General features: G+C 41.1%; 1 protein-coding gene across 1 annotated transcript in view; it reads left to right on the top strand.

The window, feature by feature from the left end:
* LOC141132263 (lateral signaling target protein 2 homolog) overlaps nt 1–17417 on the top strand; it is an 80058-nt gene that overhangs the window by 29028 nt on the left and 33613 nt on the right. The window contains exon 2 of the mRNA XM_073620494.1: nt 9108–9248. Within this exon, the coding sequence (XP_073476595.1) occupies nt 9108–9248 (141 nt within the window). The remainder of the gene's footprint in view (nt 1–9107; nt 9249–17417) is intronic.

Here is a 17417-nt window from a genome sequence, read left to right as displayed (position 1 = left end):
TATGTCTGTCTACAAAGATATACAGGCTTTAATTCCACAAAATATCTTGTTACCATCTAATGTATGTATGCCAAGGAAAAACCTGATATTAAAAGCTAACATTACATTCCTCTGTTAGGATCACCCAGAAGGTAAAAAATTCCACCAGTAGTGTTTAAGGCAGAACAGCAAAGGTAAAGAATAGACATGTTAGTTTTGTTCAGAAAAAAAAATTCTGACAAATCTTTGTTATTCGGATGTATCCGAATTATCGAATTAAAATGGTACCGAATTTAAACAAATCCGAAATAACGACACAAAATTCGGCCAAAATTCAAATGTGGTTTTCACAATTTCCAAAGAGAATGAAATAGAATAGAAAAAATAAGTTATTTTTTTTTCTATTCCTTTTATTTTCTATTCTGTTCTTTTTGGAAATTTGAAAACTTTTCGAATACAAATAAACTAATTCTGAAAACGAATTAAACAAATTTTTAAGTTCTGCACATGTCTAGTAAAGAGCAGGTCCCCTCTGAAATAATATGTTGTTGGAAAAAATGGTGCCTCCTTCACACAGAGTGACTACCTGCATACACTGGGTAAGCAGATGACCTACTGTATGTATGTGAATCTGACTGCATCCATGCTCCAATCTCCATCCTGCATGCAGGTAACCACTTGGTGTGTGGATACATACAACCGTGATGGCTGCTGTCAGCCTGGCATTACTTTTACTAGTAATCCAATCATCCTAGTCATAAGAATCTGCCAATTCTTGCCGCTGGAATCTGGTGTATGCTGGTAATCGCCTATGTGATGGCCTAAAAAGTTATGCACAGTGCATTACCATATGCCAGTCAAAAAAACATATAGGGGGATGATAGTGAGCACAGTGCTATTGAAGAGAATAACTATCCAATGTAGTGGTCACCTAAGTTTCCACAACCACTGAGTATCCTCTTTCATAGTTGGAAATAAACCTTTTTCTTTTGGTTGCAACCCAAGATCATAGGATAATATGGACACAATGCAATGTAATCTGATGCAAATCTCATGTTTAGTATATGTATAATACCTAGTATTACATCAAAGCTGTAACCATCCATTGTTTTTCACATACCTGTTCATATCTCAGTATAGGTTAAGACCTCTTGTGGTGAGCAGTGTTCAGTATAATCCCTTCTTGGATAATCTCCAGGATACTATACATACAGGGGTTGGACAAAATTATGGAAACAAGTATGTTAAAATAATGAAATCATTATCTGATATGGTGTTGTCCCACCTTTTGACATCCAAGACTGGCTGATTTCTCCTGGGAATCGACAAATCAAATCTAAGTCATGGAATCTGATGGCACTCAAAAATCCGCGTCATAATCCTGCGCAATGTCTTTGTCTTTTTTTTTTTTTTGGTCAGTTGACCACATCGACCACACTTTTGCTTACAAGTTTACGTTTTCCTGGAAATTGTATATGCCGTCCTAACCTCCGTCTTTGATTTAAAAAAAAAAAAAAAAAAATCTTTTTATATACAAAAAACATTACAATCAAATTATCCAAGCAGAATCGTATAAACAAAAACAAATTACATAAAAAAAAAAGCCCGCCCTATATAAATTTTTTTTTGTAGTATAGGAATAAAAAATAAAGGAAAAAACCTTTAATACTTAGAAACACTGAAGGTGGCCACAGAATACAGCTTTCGCTGGAAAAGAGAAGAAAAACCTATATTTTCCCATGGGTACCCATCTTGCGATGGTCGTCTACAGCCCAATATCTAATATTGCAGTATCCATAGTACAGATTGATCTATACTGGTGCCAGAGACAGACTCAAGCCACTTTGACCAGATAGTATCAAACTTATTCATGGCGTTCCTTAAAAAAATGTGTGTTTTTCAAATATCATAATCCTATTAAGATCTGAAATCCAGTCAGATACAGTCGGCGGATGGGGAGAGGTCCGGTTAAGGGCAATCTGCGGGCAACAAAGAGTGCGCGCCTAATAGTGTTGCCTGTGGAAAATGTATAAGTAGAGATATCACAGTAGCCCAATAGGCACATAAGTGGATCCGCCGAGATATTGCTATCCAGTAGCCCATTTAAGGTACCAATCACCTCTGCCCAGTATCTCTGGAGTTTGGGACACCGCCAGAGAAGATGTATCAATGTATGTGTTACCACACCTAGCACAGGCTGGCTCAGATCTCAGGCTAATGGTATACAAAAGTTTTAGTAGTTCGATAAACCCTATGAAGGATAAACATCTGGGTCAGTCTGTGTGATGAAGAAAGGGATGCTCGAGGCAGAGACTGGAGAACATCCTCCCAGACCTCTTCTGAGATGGGACCAAGATCCTGTTCCCACCTGGCCCTGGAGCGTATGGGAAAGTTCAACAGAAACCTAACAACCCCCTATATGTAACAGAGTTAAGACCTTTTTAACCTTGTACAATCTTGTCAAAAACAGGGGTAGGGGAACGAGTATCTCAGCAAATGAAAACTGGGCATGCAAAGCATGTCTCAATTGGATGAATTGATAAAACCAATTGGATTGTAAAGATAATTCTCCGCTTAACTCTTCAAAGGACTTAGGAAAAACTGTTCTCGTACAGTTGAGCTAATGTTGTGTTTCCTGGATCCCCCCCCCCCCACCTCTGAAATTTGGGGGGAGTCTATAATTATCCCATATCGGGGTATATCTAGTGGGGTATAGAATGGCCATAATTTTTTTTTTTTTTTTTTTTTTTCTATCCCATATTTTACACATTAGTTTACAGGTGGGCATATCCGCATATGAAACGCCCCCTTTTACTCCGTCCAAAATATGGTGTGGTGACCGACCCTTAAATGCATAGGAAAATAATTGTCGAGTAGGAAAGGGTAACTGTTCAAGCTCCCATCCAGCAAAGTGCTGTAATTGTGATGCAAAGAAATACATCCTTGGGTTAGGAACTGCCAGTCCACCCGTATTTTTGGGATGTTGAAGAGTCTCCAATTTTTATTACGAGGGGTTTTATTCCACCATATTAAACTAAATATATTATTCATCTTAGTAAAAATCTGTAAAGGTATCCAGATTGGAGCATTATATAAAAGATACAAAAGCTGAGGCATCCATATCATCTTTATTAGATTAATACGGCCTATTAAAGAGAGAGGGAGTTTATTCCAGATTTTGCTTTGGTCTTGGAATCTAGTGAGTAGTGGAAGTATGGTATCTACAATATACTACTTGGGGGAATCCGAAATAACTATCCCCAAGTGTTTTATAGAAGACACAACCCTGAGCTGAGAAAGTGAGGTTAGTGGTAGGTTCTGGGGAAGATCTAAGGGCATCAACATGGACTTCTCCCAATTTATGCCTAACCTGGAAAACCTATTTCATTACTGCTGGTAAAGATGAACTGATACTGGTCAGAAAAAGATTATCTGCATATAATGATACCTTTTCCTCCATATCTCCCCTAATCAGACCAGTAACATCAGATGAGGCCCGCATAAGACAAGCCAAGGGCTCTATATCTAGGGTAAAGAGCAGGGGGGACAATGGGCACCCCTGCCTAGTCCCCAGGAAAAGTCTGAAAGTAGAAGATTGGAGGCCGTTAACCCTAATTGATGCCATAGGAGCTGCATATAGCAACCATACCCTTAGGCAAAAATTAGAACCAAGCTCGAATTTTTCCAGAATGGTCCATAGGTAAGGCCATTCAACACTATTGAAAGGCCTTTATTGCATCCAGTGCCAGAAAGGCACGACTTGGATGGTGCAGGGCTGGAACCTGCATATTTAAGTATACACGTCTAATATTAACTGCTGTTGATATATTGGGCATAAATCCTACCTGATCTGAGTGAATAATATGTTTAATAACCGTATTTAATCTGGTAGTGAGTACTTTGGCAAGAATTTTAACATCTGTAGACTGTAGGGAAATAAGTCTATAGGATTCAGGATGTAACAGATTTTTTCTTTTTTTGGTAAAACTATTCTAACGGAGTGACCCATACTGTCTGTAAGCTGACCTATATGGAAGGCTTCATTTAGTGTATTAAGAAGGGCATATATATATATTATATATTATATATTTTATATTATAAACCTATAGGGAGACCGTCAGTCCCTGGGAGATTAATGGTAGCCAAATAACTTGGCTAACGTATAGTCTGCCCTAGAAGTGTATAGATCCTTTATAATAGGACTCAAAGGTGGATACAATGGTACTAGTCTGGTTAATAACCTCCCCCTCTCCATTCATTAAGGCCGAAACGTGTGGAGTTGGATTGAGACTATCTAAGCCAACAGTCTACCATTCGTCTCTCCCTCTGCCCAACTAAGTCTCTTCTGAAAGAAGAGTTTATTCCTCGCCCTGGATTCCAACAGTTCATTCAGCCCTTTTTGAGATGAAAGCCATTCCTGTTGGGAATCAGGAGAGGGATCTTTGATATACAGGTCTTCCGCTGCAAAGGTATCGGCTTTGCAAGTTCAAGCTCTCTACGGGAAGCAGTTTTGATGACACTAATTTTTTGGATCAACAGTCCCTGAAGATGGACCTTGAGAGCATTCCATACAACCCGTATGGGAGCAGAGCACAAATTTAAAAGACCAGAAATCCATAATGCGGGCAGCAATAGCATCCTCTTTAGGAAATAGTTTAAGCGAAAAGGAGTTCAGCCGCCATGGCACATTAAACATTTTGGACACCTGATGCCCTGATGTTAAGGTGACTATCGGAGGGGAGTGATCTGAAATTCCTTGAGGTTCTATACTAGCATCTACTATGCATGGTATAAGATCTGCCGAACACATAGCTAAATCAATTCTGGACAATGAATTGTGTGTTTTTAGAATAGCGCGTATAAGCACGTTCTTCAGGATGTAACCTCCTCCACATGTCGTAGAGCCCTAATTCCCTGCAATAGGGGAAAGATGTTCAGAGGTCATTGGCCTTGGAGCTGGGCATCTGTCCCGCTTCAGATCAATTACATTGTTGAAATCTCCAAGTACCAATATTGGCACCGGGGGGAGGACCCTGTAAAGGAAATGAGCGGACAGAGTATTTCTGGATTATTTGGAGAGTACTTTTATCCGTTCTGTGTATGCTTAGATTTACATGTTGTCTTTTTGTTTTGTTCAATGCTCTGCAGTATGTGTTTTAATTTTTAATGAGCCTTTAACAGACAATAGCCTTTGTCTTTAACCCCCTGAAATGGTGCAAATGTAATAAGTTCTAAACTAAATATTATCCAAGGGTGGTCATGGATTCCTTCTATTATTCCATATATGTATAGAATAGGACGATTATGGGACTTGACATGAGGCATGAATTCAAGGCTAGCAAGCAGTGATTGTAAAACAAATGAGTTTTATTTTTAACCTCGTCCTATTCTATATAATTAGGGATGGAGTTGCATGTTGCCGTGCATCTCATATAAAGTCCCACCTTCTCCTTATTCCATATATGTATTATCTTGTCCATTAAAACTCTGATTACATGTTACTCTTCATATCACAATAATACAAGGTTGGCTATGAAACCAAGTACACTGCTTAAAAAAACGGTCTTATCTATTTCCCAAGAAAATGGGAAAAAGGCTAACATGAAAATACTAAAAGATATTACAAAGCATATAACAGAACATTTAATACAAGAACATTGAAGATTCTTATCGCGCGGTCTCCTCGGCTGGGCTCAAAATGGTAGAGAGGGAGCCATGCGGCTCAGAGAGCCACCAGGCTTGAAACAAGAGCGAAAAGGGTAGAGCAGGGAAGCTCTTTGACTCGTTCAGTCCTTTTTATACTAAGATCATACACCATCCAGACCCAACCCCACTGCCATCCTGTCTAGACTTTTGACGAATCACAGTACTTAAGGAACAGTCCTCAATATATTATATTACTCTTTGTCCTGATGTATTGGCCTTTAGGGGCAGCATTGTCCATGTCTATCCTGGTCAATCTTCAATGCCTTTGATTTTTTGATCTTCTGTAGCAGGACATCCATCAATCATCTTGTCAGCTATAGTCCCTTTCAAGCTTGCTTGCGTAGTGTTATAACAGACGGTCTGGAGCCAAGGGTTGTTCAGCCCTGGAGACCTGATCTCTTCTTTCAGATATGCTACAAAGCTTTGATGTGCAACTTGTTACATTCTAGACCTGGTATCAACCAGGAAGAACATCTGACCTTTACCCTTTAAAGCCAATGAACTGCAAGTATCAGCATGGCTGAGCTTTGGGAATAGGAAACAGTTATGTGACAGATCCAATTCAAACTCTGGATAATACCAAAACGCTGTTACCAATAAACGCAGTAACATTGACCGACAAACTCCAGAAATATGACATTAGACCGAGTTGCCCTCCAACACCACCTTTTTGGGTTAATGTTGCAAGTCATAGTTTTGTTTAAACAACGTTAATTGACTGTCCAATGGGAGGAAAGAACCTGAGTTAGTAATGGTATTTTATACCCGTCTCAGCTAGGGGGCGCTAGTCCTGAAGAAGCGGGAGTTTCCCCTTTGAAACACCTTGTCACACCCTCCCTTGAATGTCTGACGCTCCATGCATCTTTGCATCGCTGTCTGGGATTCACTGCACGGACGACCTCTTGCATGAGAGTGGGACATGGCATCTGAGGGTACTGTATCCGGCAGCTATACACACGCTTATTCAAACTGCATGTGGTCACGGAGGCACTCCCCATCCATCCTGGGGGACGGGACTCCAAGCCTGATGCGGTGTATGCCACGATGAGTTCAACAGGTAATGACAGGATGACAAAGCGATCTCTCGCCTAGCTGCACGGTTACGGACTAACACTTCCACCCTAACGGACAACGAAAAACAAAACATGACAGACTACGGTTACATCTCTTTGCAGAGCATCTATCCTCACACCCGGATAAGGTAGACCATATTTTAGGTACACTCATTGCCAATTGTGCTCCCTTGCTGGAATTGGATTGACTTTGATTGATATGCCTGCTTATTTCCTGTTTTCCAGATCCATTCTGACCAGTGTCTGTGGTGGAACTTTACCAGCCTCTATCCAGTTTCCTATTCTTTTTCTGCCGTTTTGTCCCTAGTATCTTAGACTGCATACCTTGACCCTTTTTTTTGGTTGTTTGTTTTTGTTTTTTTGTTTTATCCATTGGATTTTGTCAAGTGCAGTCATTTACCTCTTTTCCAACTGGATTGCCCGGCCCCATGGTGCTTGCTACCACATCGCACTTGATTCCACAGTGCTTTCTATTGTTTACACTATGCATGTGTTGTGCAGACGCTCTCATATCTGTTTTGTACTTGTTTGTTCACTAACAACGTTGTCATCAGATGGTGCACAGTGGAGATATTTTCAGATATTTGTTTTTGTATTATTGGTTAATTTTTACCCAGTATTTAATAATAATTTTTATCTTATGATTTCTGAGATCTCAATTAGACACTATTTCTGTGGCTATGCTATAGCTCCTATGGGACACAGATGGCAAAAAAAACTGACGGGCATGTTAACTCTCCCTTACGCTCTCCAAAATGGGGGGGGGGGTTTGTTATATTATTGTTTAAAAAAAATTCCATATGTACATTGGGCAGCCATATTGTCTAATAAGCGTGAAGGACTTTCCTGCTTTGTAGTGCAGCGCAGTAATTACTTTGCTGCTCCTCTAATCTCGGTACAAATTTGCAATAAAGAGACCTCAATTGAAAATCATGTACTCCTTGTGTAACTTATCCCAACTTTTATTGATTTTATTTGACAAGATGCTGGTTGCACTTTCTGACATGGACATGAAACATCTATGAAATGTAGCACGGCATGTATTTAGCCTTGTTGGATGGATGGATGAATGAATGAAAATTAGATCTATATCTATTTTTTGTTTTTGGGGGGGGGGGACTACAACAGTAACTAAGAACTAGTACTTAGTAATGACACTTATGTGTATGGATAAATTCATATTATTTGCTGTTTTACCTGCAAAAAGATCTGTAATTCTGTTCAGCCTGCTAATTAGACAAAGATGATCAGTGGTGGCTCGAAGTTTTAGGTTGGGGGAGGGGGCGCCAGACCCCGCCCACCCTTTTTGACCCCTCCCACCCCCTATATAATCGACCCACTCTGTCCCCTCTATTCCACTTCCACCCATAGTGCTAGGGGTATACAGATCAGCCTCACAAATCCAGGGTATATAGCTCAGCCTCACAAATCGGGGTATACAGGTCAGGGTATATAAAGCTTAGCCTCACAGGTCAGGGTATATAAAGCTTAGCCTCAAAGATCAGGGTTTACAGATCAGCACCCCCCCCCCCCCCTCCTGTCTCTAGCTCGCGGCTCTAATGGTACCCCATCGCGGGGCTCGCAGCACTGGCCTCTGACAGCACCCCCAACCCATGCATGGCTCTTGGCTCTGACAGACCCCCATGGTCAGGCACTTACCACAAGGCTCCTCTCCAAGTGCATCAGCGGCATCCTTCCTCCAGTCCAGCGTGTGGCTCCTCTTCCTAAGCGCCAGGCATCCAATAGGGTGGCCTGGCACTTTGGCCAATCGTGAAATGGGTCTGACAACCTGCCTTCTGATTGGTGGGGAGGAAGGTTAGTGTGAAAATAGCGAAAATTTATTCGCTATCGTCCCACAATTGGGTGGGATCGGGGCGCGCTCTCTGCTTCCCAAGCCCACCCTGGCTCTAATCGGGTGCTTAAAAAAAAAAACTCCCTCCCACCCCCGCAATAGGAGTCCATGCGTCCAGCGTCCTGAAAGGGGCTGGGCGCATGGATGGGGGGGCGGCGCCCACAATGCACGGGCCGCCACTGGTATAATACTGGTCAATGAGCAAGATGACAGCAGAGGGAGTACATAGGGAGATGCCTTAACTGAATTAGAAATAAGTGTTTTACCTGGCTGTGCAGAGTGGTAGGTGTGTGAAAAGATGACTGCATTGTGTTACTGCATTGCAGTCATGTTACAAATACAGTAACAGATATGCAAAGAGACAAGCATATTTTATTACGGCCTATTTGTACAGGACTATTACAGTACGCTTACATGTTGAGACTGGGTTTGATGTCAGCTGTGATTTTAAAAGGCAAGTTTATTTTTAAATGTGAATTTTCTTCCATTCCCCACAGAAATCAGATCCACGCCTACTTGCAAAGTTCTTTTATATTGATGAGGAGGTAAATGAAATTGTTCATGAGCTACAATATCTGGATATGCGGAAAGACCCACAAAACTATATGTTTCTGCTCAGTCAGCTGCACAGCGGCCAGGTAATATGGTTTTAATGTCTGGTATATAGTGTGTATGTAATAAGTGACCACATTGACAGTGTGTATGTATAACTTTTCGGAAGTATAAAATGGAACTGATGTAACAGAAATAATGAATGTAGTCACCCAGGATCATGGGTGAAAGTACAAGGGTAGAACATCTGACAATGTGGAGCACAATAGTTTCTGGTTGAAAAAAATCCATTCAGTTCAACCAATAGAAGAATTTAATAACGGTGTTAATGAGATCAAGCCAACGGTTCTCATATGGTTTGTAGGAGAATAATAGAGGTAGAGGAGAAAACCCAGAGCAATAGTAGCAAAGAGAGCGGAATGGGAAAAGGTGGAGTTATCTTTTGGCAGTACAATAAACCCATTTATTTCCTTAAGAGGATACACCCTCATCTTTCAAGGTTTTATATTTGTGAAAATCATCTCCAATGCAGAACTCCTATTAAAAAAACGAAGACAATCGATATTTAGCCACTTCTGGACTGCCCCACACAGATATACTGTGGTAAGGCGGCCCACCTGCACCAAATCACGTACAGGTACGTGATTTCGCGCACAGGGTCTGGGGTGCGCGCCCCAGCAAGGGACCCGCTAATCGTTCCGATGAGAGGCATAACATAACAGCGATCTGCCTATGTAAACAAGGCAGACTGTCATTCTGTCAGAGGGGAAAATGGAGATCTTGTTTCTCCTAAGCAGAAACACAGATTTGTTTTCCTCTAGGCCAAGCACGTCCCCCACAGTTAGAAAGCACTCATAGGGAACACATTTAACCCTTTGATCGCCCCTGATTTTAACACCTTCCCTGCGAGTGTCATTTGTACAGTGACAGTGCTCTTCTTTTTTTTTTTTTTTTTTTTTTCTTAGCACTGATCACACTATTGGTGTCACTGGTCCCCAAAAAGTTTCACTTAGTGCAGGGGTGTATCTGTAAGATTAGATGTCCAGCGCATCCCCCTCCCCTTACATTAGATGTCAAGAGCCACCCCACCATCAGAAGTTGAGTCCTCCTACTCTCCCTAACATCACAGTGCACCCCCTTTCCTTATGCTGCTGCTGGCAAGAAGCTGGATGTATTGCTTGAAAGTAGGGGTCTGATGTTAGGGACCAGAGAAGGGCTGGAGCTCTCCTGCAGCTGCAGGAGAGGTGTGAGGGCCACATGAAATGGCCTGGAGGGACGGATTCGGCCCGCGGGCCTTGTGTTTGACACCTGTGAATTAGTGTTATAATTATTATTAATAATTTTTTTTGGATAGGTTTTGTGGCAGAAAGTAAGAATGTATTTATTTATTTTTTGCTTTTTTTTTTTTTTTTTTTTTTTCAAAATTTGTAGTTTTATTTTATTTTTTGGTTTATAGCGCAAAAAATAACTGCAGAGGTGATTAATACCACCAAAAGAAAGCTCTAATTGTGAGAAAATAAGGACATCAATTTTATTTGGGTATAGTGTCTCACGACCACGCAATTGTCAGTTAAAGCAGTGCCATATCACAAAAAAATGGCCTCGTCATGAAAGGAGTAAAACCTTCCAGGGCTAAAGTTGTTAAAAAGTTTAAACACAATATGGAAACACTAAAAATACACACACAAGTAATTTGCCTGGTTTACACTTATAAAAGTAAACGCAGCATGACAAATTAACAGCCCTTGATGTTTACAGACAGTTGTAAAAGTCAGATTTTTACAAACTGTCAGTAAATTTTACTAATGGTTGGCAACCCTGCTGCAGTTGCCTGTTTGTTTATACAAGCCTTTACTTACACACAGTGGTAGCAGACATGGAGCTCTTTTGAACCACTTACTGGCCATGACACCAAGTTTGGAAAATAAAAATCTGGTTTACATAAAAGCATTGGAAATAATAGACAACCCTACACTCTGGTTTACTTGTCTATTGCAAAATGTAATGCATGTCCTTGAACTCACACTGCATTTGGAAAAATGCACCCAAACAGATGTCAGGCGGCTGTGTCCATGTAGCCGCTGCTCCCAATAGATGGTAATGGAACTGCCCTCATGCAGATGCACAAAATACTTGCATACTGCGTGTGCAAACATGGCCCTCGCAGGGGTGTATGTTTAAGTGTGAACGAGCCTAACTCTTCTTGAAGATCCCATTCAGATGAGGATTTTCATCATTTGTAAAATGCCAGAGCATAGATTATGGGGAATACCATGCTGTAGCTCCCATAATCTTGTTGAATAATTGGATTCAGTCTTTGGAAACAACTTAACCTACAATGGTGTTTGTGTCTTTCCTCTGAGAAATACATATCTTTATGCCCTTTTTAAAGGTTTTTGGAATTTTAGAACAGTGTCTTAATGCTTATGACTCTTGCTAGGAGTATCCAAGGATACCTACATGCTGACTTGTTGCTTTACCTGTCACATGTTGCTTTTTTAGCCTGTCAGACACACTTTTTTTTTTTTTTTTTTTTTTTTTTTTTTTTAATCCAGCAATATTTACTCAGTGCAATTTATAACCTCCAAGTAAAAGGTATAACACCATGTCAGAAAAAAATAAAAATTCATGATCACTAAGTTAGAAATAGGATCGCCTCCCCTTCCTAAAAATTACTTGTAAACGCAATCATGTGTAGCTAATTGCCATCTCAATGGCACACAAGGCCATTTGACTTTTAACTGTGATCAGCTGTGGTCAATTTGATTAGCTTAGCATGAAAAGAGCTTTCCTGAAGCATTGCAGTCCCTGGTAGTGAAACTGAAGCAAACAACTCTGGGTGGCAAAGCACTGTCACTGGGATCTCCATGATAAAGTTGTGGACAGGCACAAGTCATAGAATGGATAATTAAAACATTTCAAAGGCTTTATCAATGTCTAGAGACACCGTGAATTCTATTAAAAAGAAGTGGAAGGTATTTGGTACAACACAGACCCTCCCTTGATCAGGACGTTGCTCCAAACTGGATGAGAGAGCCAGGAGGAAACGGGTCAGAGAGGCTACCAAGAGGCCTGCAGCAGCTTTGAAGCAGTTGCAGGAATTTATGACCGAGGAGTTATTGTGTACATGTGACAAGAATATCACAAATTCTCAACAAATGTGGCTTCTATGGGAGGGTTGCAAGAAAAAAGCCCCCCCTCAAAAGCCAAATGCAGTCTTGACTGAGCTTTCCCAAAATGCACCTTGAAGATTCTGAAGCCACATGGAAAAAGGGTTTATGGTCAGATGAGACTTAAATTGAGTTATTTTGCCTCAACACAAAACAAGGAAATCCAATACAGCTCACCATCCAAATAACACCATTCCTACAGTAAAGCACGGAGGTGGTAATAGAAGGAAAAATGAATGGGGCAAAATACTGTCACATTCTTGAGGAAAATCTGCTGCCCTATGCCAGAAAGTTAGTGGGAAGAAGGTTTACCTTCCAACATGACAATGACCCTAAGCACACAGCAAAAATGACCACACAGTGGTTGAAGGAGAAAATGATGAATGTCCTTGCATGCCCTAGTCAGAGCCCAGACTTAGAGTTGTAAAGGCAGAAATTTGAATTTAGGTATAAAAAATTCTATGCATTAACCACTTCAGCCCCAGAGGATTTGGCTGCTCAATGACCAGAGCACTTCTTACAATTTGGCACTGTGCTGCTTTAACTGGTAATTGCGCAGTTATGCAACGCTGTAGCCAAACAAAATTTGCGTCCTTTTTTTCCCACAAATAGAACTTTCTTTGGATGGTATTTGATTGCCTCTGCGATTTTTATTTTTTGCGATATTAACGGAAAAAGACCGAAAATTTTGAAAAAAATATATATATTTTCTACTTTGTTATATAAAAAAAAAAAAAAAAAAAAAAATCTTAGTTTTAGTTATACATTTAGGCCAAAATTTATTCAGCCACATGTCTGGTAAAAAAAAAAAAATGTCAATAAGCATATATCGGTTTGCACAAAAGTTATAGCGTCTACTAACTAGGGCACATTTTCTGGCATTTATGCAGCTTTTAGTTTTGACTGCCTATTTCATGTCTTGCTAAAATGGCAGGGCGGTACAACCACCCCCCCCCCCCCCCCCCCCCAAAATGACCCTACTTTGGAAAGTAGACACCCCAAGGAAATTGCTGAGAGGCATGTTGAGCCCATTTGTTTTTTTTTTTTATTTTTTTTTTTCACTCCTCACTGCCGATCACATTTTTGGAGGCTATGAAATGCCCAGATAGCACAACCCCCCCCCCATGACCCCATTTTGGAAAGTAGACACCCCAAGCTATTTGCTGAGAGGCATGTTGAGTATTTTGCAGATCTCGCTTTTTGTCACAGTTTTGAAAATTGGGGGAAAAAAAAAATTATTTTCTTTCTTCATTTTCAAAAATAAATGAGCTGCAAAATACTCACCATGCCTCTTAGCACATACCTTGGGGTGTCTACTTTCCAAAATGGGGTCATTTTGGGGGGGGGGGGTGCTATCTGGACATTTCAGGGCCTCCGTAACACTGAATAGGTAGTGAGGAGTAAAATCACAATTTTACGCCTTTAGAATGTCTGAAGGCGGTGCTTGGTTTTTTTGTTGTCCTGTACTGTACGCAGCTAGGTTCCCAAAGTCTCACATGTGGTATCCCCGTACTCAGAAGAAGCAGCAGAATGTATTTTGGGGTGTAATTTCGCATATGCCCATGGCATGATTTAGCAATAAATTTAGTGACAACTTTGTGCAAAAAAAAAAATAAAGGTTGTCATTTTCCCAAAGCTTGTGGCAAAATGGAGTAATTTGGGGGAGTTTTGAACTGTCCTGGCATTTTATGCACAACATTAGATGCTTCTAACCACTTGAAGGCGAAGCCTTTTATGATACTTTTTGTTTACATGAAAAACATTTTTTTTGTGCTAGAAAATTACTTTGAACCCACAAACCTTTCTCTATCTATATCTATTATTTTTTTTTTTTTCAATTTTCTATTCTTTTTAAAATTTGAAAGCACACTATGTTGCCCAAATGTTTGATGAAATAAAGATGATCTTACGCTGAGTACATGGATGCTAAACAGGACATGCTTTAAAATTGTGCACAGACGTGCAGCGGTGACAAACTGCATACATTTTTAAAAGCCTTTAAAATCCTTTACATGTTACCAGTTTAGATTTACAAAGGCGGTCTACTGCTAAAGTTACTGCCCTCAATCTGACCTTCGTGGTGATACCTCACATGCATGGTGAAATTGCTGTTTACATATCATATGACACCAGATCGAAGCTTGCGTTCGCCTTTGCATGTGCGCAACTGTTCATTTTATTTTAATTTTTTTTTTTTTTTTTTTTAGTATTTTTGTTATCTCAGGGAATGTAAATATGCCCTATGATAACAAGTAGTGACCGGTACTCTTTAAAAAAAAAAAAATAAAAAAAACATTGGTCTATTATACCCTAGAGCTCTCCTCTGCCCTCAAATTATTTGACCACACCAAGATCGGTGTTAGTATGCTTTCCCAATTTCCCAATGGCACTGTTTATATTCGGCGAAAACTAAGTCATGAAATGCTCGTAGCTTCCTGTTTCTTAGGCTGTAGAGCTGATTGGAGCCATTCTAGTCTCCGATCAGCTCTATGGTCAGCTGGCGGAACCACCGGCTGCATTCTCAGGTTCCCTGTTGGGACAGATGAGCCCGAGAAAACCGTGGGGGGTGAGGGGATGTTCCCTCCCGCTGCTTGTAAAAGCAGTCTAGAGGCTAATTGGCCGCTAGGATTGCTTTTACATGAAAGCCAACTGCTGGCTTAAAAGAATGATGCCTAAACCTGCAAGCATCATTCTGGTATAACCGCTCAAAATCCAGCAACATGCCAGTATGGGCTGAACGAAGATTGATCGATGGGTATGTCCACCATTGGAATACTGCCCTTCATCCACAGACTTCTAATGATGGGCATACATGCACCCTTTTTTTTTTTTTTTTTTTTTTTTTAACTGTGGTGGTGAAATCACCTCCTACAGCGCTGGAGTCGGTGATTTTTGTATTGAAAGCAAACTCTGTTGCTGTCAAGATAGATAAATCAGTGCTGCAGCTGAATTGCTTACCTACTTGAAAAGCAAACAATGGTAACCATAAAACATTAACTCAATAAAACAATCCGGGCCAAAAAGAGTAAAAAATATATGCCAAAGCATGGCAGCAATCCGCCCCTCCACCACCTGCCCCCATGCTTCGGCATTCTTTTCCTCCTTCTTCTCTGTAATTTTATGTATCGTGAGAGCAAACGGTGTTGCTGTCAAGATGGATAAATTGTTGCTGCAGCTGAATGGCGTACCTGAAAATAAAATGGTAAACAGTAAAGTATAAAAGAATTGCATACCCGTAAAGCAAACATGATAAAACATTGCAGTTAAATACAGTAGAGTCGAGAATAAAACGACAACTATTTTAGGCATTTTTATATATTTTTTTTTCAACTTTTTTTTAGCGATTTTATTTGTAACGGTTGTAATGGTTTCGGTTCCAGATTTGGGTCTCTAAAAATGCAATGGCATCTTTGGCGACCCTGTGTAAGTGTGTCCTAGTCTATGCAGTGCTGTACCCCACGCTAATACTCCACTAGTGTGTGGTAGCCTTCAAAACATTCACCAATGCAAAGACCAGGATGGTCAAGACAGGAGGGACCATAATAGCGGGTGTCACGCCTAAATCCGCGCTTGCTACAGACATGACATCTTTTTTGGGGTGATCAATTGGTAGGGGTACCAGGGAGGACATACCGAAAATGTCTCCCATGCAGCCTGCTCACTGCATTTACATTGGGAAGTTGGGCCACAGCACCGTCTGGAAACAGAAGGGCTGTGATGATCTCTTCCTGGAATTTAAAGAAGGATCCAGTTCATTCTGAAGCTTTGTATAGCACAAAAGCGTTCAGCAGTGCCAATTGGAATTAATATACAGACACTTTTTTTGTACCAGCGTCTGGCCTTACGGCAATTGGGTACGGCGCCAACAACTGGTCATTGAGGTCCACCCTCCCATATAAAGGTTATATTTATGGACACAGAAGGGTTTCTCCACAACACCAGTCGCCGTAGGAAATTGGACCGTCGTGTCTGTGTAAAGGGAGGACAGAACGAAAACATTCAGATTATCCCTCCACTTCACAGCGAGCAAATAATTACACTTGAAGCAGGCTCTCTCCCCCAGCCTAAAACGGGAATCTACAAGCCGCTGGGGTAAGCCCCAGCGATTAGATCGCACAGTTCCACATGCACCAATTCCGTGATCAAACAAGTGACTAAAAAGTGGCACGCTCATGTAATAATTGTCCACATACAAGTGGTACCCCTTTCCGAATAAGGGTGGTACCAAGTCCCACACAAACTTACCAGCTCTCCCTATGTAGTCTGGGCAGTTCTCTGGCTCTACGTAACCATCTCTTCCCTCGTAAACCATAAAACTATATTTATAGCCTGTTGCCCTGTCACAGAGCTTATACATCTTGACCCCATATCTGGCACGCTTGCTGGGAAGATATTATTTGAATGACAAACGGCCAGAAAACTTAATCAGGGACTCATAAATGCAGACAACTAGATTGGGAGTAAACAAGGCTGCAAATTGTTGGTTGAAGTGGTTTACGAGGGGCCGAATTTTGTAGAGCCGATCGTATTCAGGGTCACCCCGAGGATAACTGAGTTCATAGTCATTGATATGCATGAACTGCAAGACCCGCTCGTATCGTGTCCCGGTCATGGAGGCAGAGAACACAGGCATATGCTGAATTGGGTCAGTGGACCAATATGACTGCAACTCAGCCTTTTTAGTAATGCCCATGAGGAGGGATAGGCCCAGGAAGGTCTTAAATTCGGAAACCGGAATAGGTTTCCAATCTCTGGCAAGGGTCAACTGGGGATTAGCAGCGATGAATTGCATTGACCAGCATAAAAATTGCTTTAGTCCACAATAGATCTATAAGGATCTTCCGTGAAAAACAGTGAATAAAAATCAAGTGACGTAAAATCAACTTTCCACCTGAATTCCGGGTTGGCCAGTGAATGGGGGAAGTACGGGTGCTGCAGAAGTGGTGGGCTCCCAATTCGGATTGGCAAATGCAGCAGGAAAGGCACTATGGGCTCGACTGGTTTGTCTTTGTCTTTCCTGGTGGCTGTGGGACACTAGTTGTGCTAGCCACCTCACCAGCTTGAACTGCACTTATGGGAATCGCC

The sequence above is a fragment of the Aquarana catesbeiana genome, linkage group LG03, assembly GCF_042186555.1.
Source record: "Aquarana catesbeiana isolate 2022-GZ linkage group LG03, ASM4218655v1, whole genome shotgun sequence".
In the NCBI taxonomy this organism is placed as follows: domain Eukaryota; kingdom Metazoa; phylum Chordata; class Amphibia; order Anura; family Ranidae; genus Aquarana; species Aquarana catesbeiana.
The sequence above is the reverse complement of the archived record's forward strand: the minus strand, read 5'-3'. Positions and strand labels throughout refer to the sequence as shown.